The following is a 10,829-nucleotide window of genomic DNA, read 5'->3' as shown; positions in this document are numbered from 1 at the left end:
TGTGTATCTGCGTGTCTGTGTGTGTATCTGTGTGTATCTGTGTGTGTATCTGTGTGTGTGTATCTGCGTGTGTCTGTGTGTGTATCTGTGTTGGGGGAGCGGTAGTGTAGTGGTTAGCGCTACACTGCGCTACGAACCTGGCGACCTGAGATCGATTCCCGCTCACGGCCACCAACACCAAGTGACGATTACCGTGACCTCCCCTAGGTCGACTCAGCCTCAAGTAAATACATAGTGCGGTGTGTAAAAACATGGTGGTGTTCAGATTTTGGGAGTCCCAGTGAGCACGTGCTGTCGACAGGGCCCGTGGTAGAGTGCACAAAGCTCTCGTTCCTGGTGAAGTCATTACGGGCGGGCCCACGCCAGTCCTTTCTCTGTCTCATACAAGATTCATGGGAGAGCTGTATATTAAAATACAGGCGTAGCCACCAGACTGGACCCTGTCTCATCAGTCTGGAAGTTAAATATTTGTTGTCCTTCCCCCGCACCTCCGATTTGCACGGTCAGCTAGTACAGTGCGAAAGAAGTTCCAACATACACGAAGATGATGGCGATGAAGCGTTAAGTGGGAATGGGCCAGACTCGACGCCTGAAGAGGTGAGCCACGTGCCTGGGACGCGTGTCACGTGACGGGTGCGAGTGGCAGCCAAGGGAGGGAACGCGTCCTCGGGCAGGACCACTGAGGAGATGGAGCGATCAAATCGGCGGATTGATAAATCGCAGGATCATGAGAGGTGGCAGCCAGCAGATTGACGATGAGCCTTGAATATAGAAAGCGGGGTTGAAGTGTGATAGGGTTCTTAAAATCGGATCTCTTACATTACTAGTACCCACGTGGAGAAAAGTTGTAAAAACCGTATTTATACACATTTAAAAATGTTTGGAGCAATCTCTTCTTCTTGTCGTATGGCGGCTGATCTAGATGCAGAGCAACAACTACAATTTCTTCTAGATTTGAAGCTTTCGTAACTGCAAGGATTCATACTCTTTGGTTTTTTCGGTAAAGTCACGTAGGTAAAAAATAAATAAAATAAATGAAAACTAAATCACAATCGTCCTTCAGGTGGGGACGACGTAGCGAAAGCACAAACGCTTAAAGTGTGTCTCAGAGATGGCTGTGACGAGGGATTATATAGTCGCGGGGCATGGAGAGAGCGGGAGGGACCATGGTGAGTGTAACTACAATTTCACATTTAGGTGGTCAAGCCACATAACCGCATCAGGAGCAACGGAGTAGTGCATCGTAATTCTGGAGCAATAACTGAAAGTCGCAGGCGGCAGATGCCACAGTGATGACAGAGCGGTCAGCGTCGCACTGGGCTTGCGATCCGGGGGTCGTGGTTCAATTCCCATCTCCTGGCATGGCGGTTGAAACAATGGGGGAGCGAGTTTTTCAAATCCCCCCACCACCGCCTCTGTCCCCCCAGCAGCAGTGGACATGGCTTCACCGCAGGAGAATCAACGATGGGTACGTGGACGTGTGGTGGTGCCAAGTGTCAGCACTACTCCCGCCTCTTCAAAAGGCCAACAATATCCCCCACGCCTCCCTCTCGTGGAGGCGAGCAGTGGCCTTCACGTTCAATGACCCAAATTCAGGACCTCGCCTGGACCCTACCAGTGACCTATGCCGACGTGCGGGTTGTTCGTGCGGGCGCCAGCTGGTACGTTCATTACAAACATTCCACCGGTAACGGTTACCACTTCTTGACTTATCGAAACCGGTAACCTATTTTGTAAATGGTTTACCGCTTGACTTGATTTTGTTTAACAAACCGAGAACCCCGTGAACGGAAGGGCAGTTGCTGTCCTCTACTGAGGATGCGGAGTGGAGCCGCGGAGGCGGTGGCGGCTGCGTTGCCTGTGACCCAGCGCTGCGGACTCCGCCGCGTGGGTTGGTGGACCACACGCAGATGGCGTGAAACTCCATTAACATTCCTGCGCGTCGAGGCGGGGGGGGGGGAGCTGTACCCAGGCTCGCCTGGAGAAGGCGGTGCAGTAATGTGGACTAACGTCCGTCTGTTCCTACTTACTGTGTGTGGGCCTCGAGAAGGGACGCCGTATCCTGGCTCGCCAGAAGTCGGGATGGCAAAAAATGGGACCGAGTGTGGAACTAATTGTGTTCATAAGTGAGGGGCTGCCTAGATTACAAATTACAATTCATATCGGTAGATGATGAAGAAACTGATCGCACGGAAACAATAGCCTAAGCCAGCAAACATAACCAACAAACACGTGTGCGACCAATAACGTACGGAGACTAACCCTGTAGGGCAATGTGTACCAGCACACAGCCTGCACAAGGCTCGTTCTCATGCCGGGCGTAGTGCTGCTGGTTACCCAGCAAACGTTGAAACAAAATAAAGCCAAGAGCCACCATCATCTCGCACGGTTGCTCGCGCGATGCGGCCCTGCGTCTGACTCCTGCACGTGAGCTCACGCTCCCTCGTCCGCCGTGAGTCTCCGCCGTGCCGCTGACGGGTGCTGCCCCCAACACACTCGTCCTCTCGAACAGTCCGGCTGATGCTCGTAACCTGCAGATGTTCCCCAATCCACGCGTTTCTCTTTCGGCATCTCAATTTCATTCCAAGGGTTTTTTTTTTCAATTGCGTGATGTTAACCTCCCTAAGTCACGTCTATCATTAATTCAGATAATTTATACGTGTATAGATATCTACAACTAAGGTACGAATCTATAACAGCAATGTAAAAATCAATGTTGCTGTACAATAGTGCAAGTTGGAGAACCACCAAGATAGAGACATGAACCCCCTATCAACCTTCCCCAACAACTGCCTGAGGAAAATATATCGCATCTTCTGGCCAAACAAGGTTTCAAACCGGGACCTGTACATCGAGACCAATTCAAGATGCATAACAGGGGACGTAACAGAGAGACACGTGCTGATACTGGAACCCGAGTCCATAGCGAACACTGCCCTACCGTGGACCATCTACACCAGTTGCGTAGATGGCATTGATGTCATCGATGTTTGTGTTGTTGACGTTCGCGTTGATGCCGGTGATCTTGACGATTTGTATCTTCAATGACCAAAGCAGAGTTTCTTTGTCCAATTATTTGTGCTGTCAAAAAACTAAATTATGCAATACAAGTGCTTCTTTTAGCTCATGAGGCTTTATTAAAAGTTATTACAGTAGTTGATACGTATTTATGTACAGTAGTTTAATTTGTATTGCATAGTTACAAAGTTAAGAACAAATTTACATGTATGTGCGTAGTATATGTATGCGTGCGTGTGTGTGTGTGTGTGTGAGTATGTGTATGCGTGTGTATGACCGTGTGGGTGTGTGCGCGTGGGTGTGTGTGTGCGTGCGCGTGGGTGTGTGGGTGTGTGTGCGTGTATGAGTGTGCGTGTGTGTGTATGTGTATGCGTGTGTATGACCGTGTGGGTGTGTGTGCGTGTATGAGTGTGCGTGTATGTGTGTGCGTGTGTGTGCATGTGCATCCGTGTCCCACTGCTTCAGGCCACTTCGAGTGAATCCACGGACAGGTCATTGTTTGGACCCGGCCCATTCTCTTCAGTGGATCCCACCTGCAATGCCAAGGCACAGAACACCCCCTTCAGGCCACCGTGTGAACGTGCAGGGATTTACCCCCAATACACAATACAACAATACAATTACTCACCAAAGCCACGCAACACGGAGCATGAGCTGACGCTACACCACCTGATTTGCATAGAGGGGGCGCAGTGGTTAACACATTACGCCGTGAACCCTGCAAGCCGGGTTCACGGTGTAGTGCACTAAGTTAAATGCAGAGAGATATCTGGGCTTTTACCAGGTCTAGCCCCCCTTACAACCCGCCCTGAGGGCAGGGTAGCAAAATCCATTGTTATACTCCCTCCCTTAAACAAACTGCAATAACCAGGGAGGTGAAGTAAGGTCAAATAACCTTCACAACCCACATGGCATGGAGAGGCTTTCACTCAGTAGAGGGTGAATATGGGCAATGCTACTACGTGCGGTGCCAACTTGCCATCCCTACGCACGGCCAAACAGTGATGATTATGTTACTAGTGTAGAGTAGGAGTTAGTGACGTCATGTCACGCTCACCCTCTGGTATGATGATGTCACGGATGGTGCCGTCATGCACAGGGGGTGGGACGGTGATGTCATGTCCCCCTGGGGGATTTAAGCTGGAACCCGTCACGGGTTCAGGGTCGTCTGGAGAGTCCGGGAACGTGAAGGGTGAAAGTCGGGACCCGGGGTAGGGGGAAATTGGCACCAGGCTAGGGTAGCCTGCGGGTGTGCTAGGGACCTCCCCAGTACCTTTCCCCTGGGGTGTGGAGTGTAGGCAGTGAGTGTGCAGTACACGGAGTCGTGTACGAAGAGAGGTCTTTAATAAAACAACTGGCGTAAGCCCTTAATAAATGTGGCGTGAGCCCCTACACGAAGATCTGCCTCCAAGTCATCATATACGCCTCGACACTAGCGTCGTTGTAGAACGAAGGGGGACATGCGAGAGGCATCCCTGAAAAAAGCTGATCTGACGAGGTCCGTCGCTCTTAGACGTGCGTCGTGCACGCTACTTCCAACTGAACGCCCCGGCGCTTCGCGCGTGGCAGCACTCACACGTTTGTGGAAGCCGTCTTCGTCGCCGTCTTCATCGCCACGGCTGCGTCCCGAGAGCCGTGGCGGTGCCCGGACACCGAGCGAAGGAGACATTCTTCTTCAGCTCCTTCGATTCCTGACGGCTGGGCGGGTCACTCTCCTCCGAGGGTAGTTTCTGCACCACGGACACGAACGAAAACGACAGCATCGACGCCGATGGTAAAAACGCCGTCGGGCACGTGGACTCCGGCTCTGAATTAAAAACCGACGAAGTCATCCTCCTCACGGTCACCTGAGAAGGGCCGTGCCCACGCGCTGCACGGGGGGTCGGCCTCAGGACCATGGCCACGCCGTATATTTTCAACGGCGCATCCCGGGGCTGTTCCTGCGGGAGGGAGTGAGGCAAAGGCAGAGTGCCATCGTCTTAACACACAGGCATGATGCGCCATGCTACGTGGGTTCTGAATGCATTATTTGCCGTGTGACGCTGCCGACATATCTGTCAGGATTTTTTAACAATTGAGAAATAACAGCTAAACAGTCATTTTGAAGAGCAGCACCCCCTCTGCCTTGCATCGCCCTCACCTGCTCGTGATATGACTTTAGACAGCGCTTAGCCGCTATTGCCCATGCCCTAATGCTCCTCTTGCTCCTCTTGCTGCTCTTGCTGCTTCCACCAATGGCGATGGGAGGCAGACTCGGGGTGGCCATCAGTGAGCTGGCAGTGATCCCCCGCGTTGGCGCCGGGGCCCTGGCTTGGGCCCTCGGGGCCACGTTCCGTGGCGGTCTCTGTGTCAGGGAGGGAGGGAGGGGTGAATTGCAGCTGTTGTGTGGATACGTGTGTGTGTGTCTCACTGCGGGGGCGGTGGTGCAACGGTTAGCACGCAAAGCTACGAAGGAAGCCAGCGACTCGAGAACACTACCTGCTCATGATCAAAAACAGTGGCAAATATTTGAGCTTGTAATGGGCCTCCGCAAGGTCGAATGCAAAAGCACATGCCTCAGCTCAGCAGTAAGGGCCTAGATTCGATTTTCTACTCAGATACCTTTTTGTGTAGACATTTTATGTTCTGCCCCTGTTCTGCAGAGTTTGAATAAGAGCGTGAACATGAGAGTATGAGTGTACACGAGTGTGAGTGACCGTGTGTCTGGGTGGAGTTTGTATGTTCTCCCTCTGTTCTGCATGGGTTTCGTGAAAGGCACAGCAGCACCTTCAATTATGACAGCCTTGCACTGTAAGCATTAAAGTGTCCATTACCACACATGCACTCACGATGAAGTGAGACATTACCTCCTTGGTGTCAGTGCTGCTGCTGCCGGTGCTGATGGATTCGTTCAATTTCCAAAGCCTCATCCCCGTGGTGCCCTGGGAGACGCCGTGATCACGTGCCGCAGAGGGGTTCAGCTTCAGGGCCAGGGCCACGCCATCGATTCTTAAGTACGCATCCCTTGACTGTTTCTGTGGGAGGGATGGCCAGGTTAAGTTTATTTTGTCGAACCAGGTGAGAGATCAGGAGGCCAGAATAGAGTCCCATTTGCAAGAGTAACCTGGGGCATTGAGTAATTTGAGCTTCAATTTTTTATTTGGACCCTGAGATCATCTGACGATGGCCTACTCTTGCGAAGGACATTAGGGCATCTTTATCGTCCACTGTAAATCCAGTGTTACTGTGGTGAGTACAGAACCAACATCTCAGCAATAAGGGTGGCCGCTGGGTTCGAATCTTGAACCTCTGAAACACAGCGAACTACTGGACATCAGGGAGCCAGCATGATACCTCGTGCTGGGGCCCTGACTTGGCCCCTTTGGCTATGTTCCAAGGCGGCTTCTGTGTTAGGCAGGGAGGGAGGATGCGTGAGTCACGCAAGTTAAAAATCGAATTGTGAAACTATAAAAGAGATTTTCCACTCAAATTACCATCTCAACATGTTCAACATACAACAACAACAACCGCCATTCGCCACTAAGTGGCAGTGACATCACCACGGCGCTTGTGCCATGCTATGTGCATGCCAAGGCCACGTGAAGTGTCGAATGCCCGTCGGCAGGAGGTCATGGGGCAGACCCAGGTTTTATGGGTCGACAGACTGAGATGACTGGCCAATGCACCACCTGTACCCCCTACTGTGCCAAATTGTGTTTTAGGTGCCAAATGCTCCACTCGTTGTTGTGAGCATCACTCCTATGCCCTCTGTTGTTGCTGGAGGACGACTGTCTCCAACTGCCCGGTAGCGTCCTTCACGAGCCTCCCCCAAGATACATACACATATATACATACATTTGGCCAGTGGTGAACATTCCTATGATGGAGGCGAGTCTATCCATAGTAAAACCAGTGCGGATCTTTCCAAAAAAATCTTACTTAACAGACCCAAAAGGGAAGATTGATGAGCTATGTCAACCACCACCTCCACCACTCCACCCCCCCTTGATTCAAACCAGGACGTGAACTCCAATTGTGAGCCACTGCTCAACTGCAGAACCACCTGGCCAGATCTTGGTTGCGCGTTCTCTCTCTCTCTCTACACACGACGCAACATACTCAGTGACGTCGTTATGAAGAGTGTGACCCGATAACCTATCAGGTGACACACCTCCTCCTTCACACGTCGTACCATCGGACTCGCATCATTGCGTTGTTGTGGCAAGGGTCGCGGTGACTGCGCGGTGATCACGAGTCGTGTCAGTCGCGTCCCCCGGGCGACGTCGGCTCCGTGACTTGAAGCTCTCACGTCTGGGCTGGCGAGGCTCCTGCTGCCACGCGCTCCGCACACCATCTCCTCCTGCGTGCGATCGGCCAAGGGGTTAGCGTGCACGGGTAGCACATAGCGTGGAGAGCGCTGCCTTAATTAGAGATAATAACAATTAGTGTTCATAATACAGGTTGTTTTAGGTTAGATCGCATAAATATATAAATGTGTCATTAAACCCGCCACCACCCTATAGCCAATGAGTAAGGTTTGTCATGTAAACAGAACATGTCAATTCGTTACTAGTACAGCACATCAGTGTGTTGGAGAGCAAAGCCACAACATTCATAATCGGAGTACGACGTTTCGCCAGTAATTACAACTAGCTTCATCAGGCGACAGCCAGATTTGTGGAGAAATCCTCATGTTCCTTTCCTTAAATAGAGGGGTAGATGTGATGGTATCACTTGTGAGCACTTCTTGAACAATGTGGTGGGGGAGGCAGGGTGGATTAATTAATGCATATAAATGACTGGGTATCCATTGCCGGTTGGGTTATTTACATGGTAATCAACGTACATTATGCATGTACATTAAGCACGCCCATTGTTCATTTATATGCATTCATTAATTTATATATTTACGCAATCTAACCCAAAAAAAACTGTATTATGGGTATTGGTCGGGAAAGCCTACGTGTTAAAATAATGATTGTCATATACAGTAATACCCCATTATACGTTGGCCATGCATTCCTGAAAGATGCGAAAACTAATATCGAAATGACGTGATTCAAAGTGATATACAGAGTAGGCGGAGGAGGAGGCCGAGGTGATGGACGACAAAAGGACGGACGATGCTGTCAGCGACGTAATTGTGGGTTGAGGCGATGCAAATTAGGTAGTGGTATCAATAAAGTGACAACGTATTTGTGAAACGACATGAAAGTGGTGAAGGCAAATCTGCGTAGGACTGTAAATATAACTGTAATTTCTGCAAATACTGCACATTGTAAGCCTAATTTTTTACGCAAATGACGAAACACCACAGACAACACAAACAGATGCAGGGTAGGGGCTAAACGCAACATTCGTCTAATTCGCAAAAATCTGAGTTTGTCAAGCTCAGCCAAGGCCATTGAAGCACCACGTGCACACAAATACAAACACGTGTTGTCTCAGAGACACGTGTCGTGGAGGTACAGAGAATACACGGACACGCACGGATATACACAAAGCGAGACGCATGTCTCTCTGTATTTCCGTATAAGTATCAGAGGCGGAGATATAGAGACACAAATACAGACACACCACAAACACGGAGAGACACAGAGACGGACAACACACACAGGGAGACACACAAAGACACGTGTACCTCTATCTCCGTATAACAGAGATGGAGGTATAAAGAGACACGTAGAACGCACCAAGATACCAGAGACACGCAGGTTTGACACATGTCCATCTGTATCTCCGTATATACAGATATGGATATACCAAGACATACACAAATACAGACACAGGAACACAGAGACGCACAACACGCTCACGAAGACACACACAGACATCTGTGTATACCAGTGACGTGCGGTGAGGTCAATGGCTGATGAGGCACTGGCTAGTCAGAGCCAGATTCACACCGATGGGGGCGTGGCCTCACGGAGGGGGCGTGGCATCACGGAGGGGGGCGTGTTAAACTCGTCCCGCTTAGTGAGGCAGATGTGATAGCTGCCTCCCCTGGTGCTTTTTGATTGCAGTTTCATGACGAGACCAGCGAGCCTAAATATCTTTATACACATACGTGAAATGTTACCTGGAGTATGGAAGGCGAGGACATGAAGTGAAGGGGTCTACAAACATTACATTGGTGACATACTGAGATAGTAACAGGCACGCGCTTATTGCCCGCGCTCCATCTAGTTACTGAGGGGTTGCGCAATCAGAGGGGAGGCTGAGCTCGTCACTGCCTCACCTCTTCCTGTATTCGCAGCGGAGCTCCACAAATTTGGCGATTTTGACGATAAAAATTATGGGAATCGTACAAAATCTACATTTCTAACACAGATAGGTGGAAAAATTGTAATATTTATTTATCTTTTTTAACTTTTCGTAACAGCTATTTTCATTGGAGTATGACAGGTGAGGCTCTGCCTCCCCTCACCGCACGTCCCTGGTGTATGTCCGTGCGACAGAGACACACAGACACGGAGACACCCAAAGCCCAGGTTGAGCCGCACGTGCGGCGTGCCTCGCAACCACAAGATGGCGCGGCGCTGCGGCTGGAACTTCGTGGCCACCGCTGCTACTCACAGCGGGGTACACGGCTGCCCTCTCTCTTTATCTGACTTGCTGCTGATGGTGGCGGCGGCGGTGGTGAAACTGCGAGGCGCTGGGCGCGATGCGAAGCTCCTGCTGCAGATTCTCAACGTGGACTTGCGCTCGCTTCCGGTGACGTCGGCGATGACGTAATCTGTGACGACAGCAGCTGCGCCGACCTGGTCACGTGCCCGAGTAACATCACGTCTCGCGAGATTATCACGTGCCGTGTGTACGTGCGTGTGTGCCCATGCGTATGTGCACATTTGTGTATATGCGTGTGTGCATGTGCATCTCCTCGTCTGTGTACATGCATGTACATGTGTGCGTACATGCGTGTGTGCATGTGTGCCCATGTGTATGTGCACGTTTGTGTACATGCGTGTGTGCGCATGTATCTACTCGTGTATATGCATGTACATGTGTGTACATGCGTGTGTGCATGTGCGCGCATGTGTATGTACATGTGTGTACGTACGTGTGTAAATGTGTGCATGTGAATGTACACGCGTGTGCGCATGTGAATGTACACGTCGGTTAGTGCGTGTGTGAATGTGTGCCCATGTGTAAATACATATGTGTAAATGATTGTGTAAATGTGTGTGCATGTGTATGCACGTGTGTGTACATGCGTGTGTAAATGCGCGTGTAAATGTGTGTATGTGCATGTGTGTATAGGCGTGTGCACATGTGCGCGCATATGTATAAACATGCGCACATTTACACACGCATGTATACACACGTGAATGGGTGAGTGGGTGATTGGGTGTGTGGGTAGGTGAATGACTGACTGAGCGAGTGGGTGACTGGGTGAGTGTGCGGGTAGGTCAGTGACTGGATGTGTGAGTGGGTAAGTGAGTGAGTGACTAGGTGTGTGAGTGGGTGACTGGGAAAGTGAGTGGGTGATTGGGTGAGTGTGTGGGTAGGTCAGTGACTGGATGTGTGAGTGGGTGACTAGGTGTGTGAGTGGGTAACTGGGTGTGTGAGTGGGTGACTGGGTGTGTGGGTAGGTGAGTGACTGGGTGTGTGAGTGGGTAAGTGAGTGACTAGGTGTGTGAGTGGGTGACTGGGAAAGTGAGTGGGTGACTAGGTGTGTGAGTGGGTGACTGGGGGTGTGAGTGGGTAAGTGGATGATTGGGTGTGTGAGTCAGAGACTGGGTGTGTGAGTGGGTGACTGGGACAGTGAGTGGGTGACTGGGTGTGTGGGTAGGTCAGTGACTGGGTGTGTGAGTGGGTGACTGGGTGTGTGG

At 50.9% G+C, this 10,829-nt stretch overlaps 1 protein-coding gene across 1 annotated transcript; it reads right to left on the bottom strand.

Annotated features, from left to right (window-relative positions):
• Positions 1-3,114: 3,114 nt before the first annotated feature.
• LOC142906000 (uncharacterized) lies at positions 3,115-10,012 on the bottom strand. Its single transcript, XM_076053358.1, has 7 exons — positions 9,574-10,012; positions 7,190-7,357; positions 5,865-6,032; positions 5,159-5,362; positions 4,866-4,958; positions 4,595-4,748; positions 3,115-3,551 (listed from the first exon to the last, which is right to left on the bottom strand). The coding sequence occupies exons 2-6, from the start codon at positions 7,349-7,351 to the stop codon at positions 4,626-4,628; spliced, it is 750 nt and encodes a 249-aa protein (XP_075909473.1). The 5' UTR covers positions 7,352-7,357; positions 9,574-10,012; the 3' UTR covers positions 3,115-3,551; positions 4,595-4,625.
• Positions 10,013-10,829: the final 817 nt, after the last annotated feature.

This window comes from Petromyzon marinus, chromosome 60, assembly GCF_048934315.1.
Source record: "Petromyzon marinus isolate PM22_M1 ecotype Great Lakes invasive population chromosome 60, UKy_Petmar_22M1.pri1.0, whole genome shotgun sequence".
In the NCBI taxonomy this organism is placed as follows: Eukaryota; Metazoa; Chordata; class Hyperoartia; order Petromyzontiformes; family Petromyzontidae; genus Petromyzon; species Petromyzon marinus.
This window is presented reverse-complemented; position numbering and strand designations above follow the sequence as displayed.

Excerpts from the sequence above, each read along its gene's own strand:
- LOC142906000 (XM_076053358.1), bottom strand. The coding sequence starts at position 7,351 with ATGGTGTGCGGAGCGCGTGGCAGCAGGAGCCTCGCCAGCCCAGACGTG. Across the intron at positions 4,959-5,158 it reads TAAAGTCATATCACGAGCAG|GAACAGCCCCGGGATGCGCC; the intron begins GTGAGGGCGATG and ends TCCCTCCCGCAG. Across the intron at positions 4,749-4,865 it reads GTGGGCACGGCCCTTCTCAG|AAACTACCCTCGGAGGAGAG; the intron begins GTGACCGTGAGG and ends TCCGTGGTGCAG.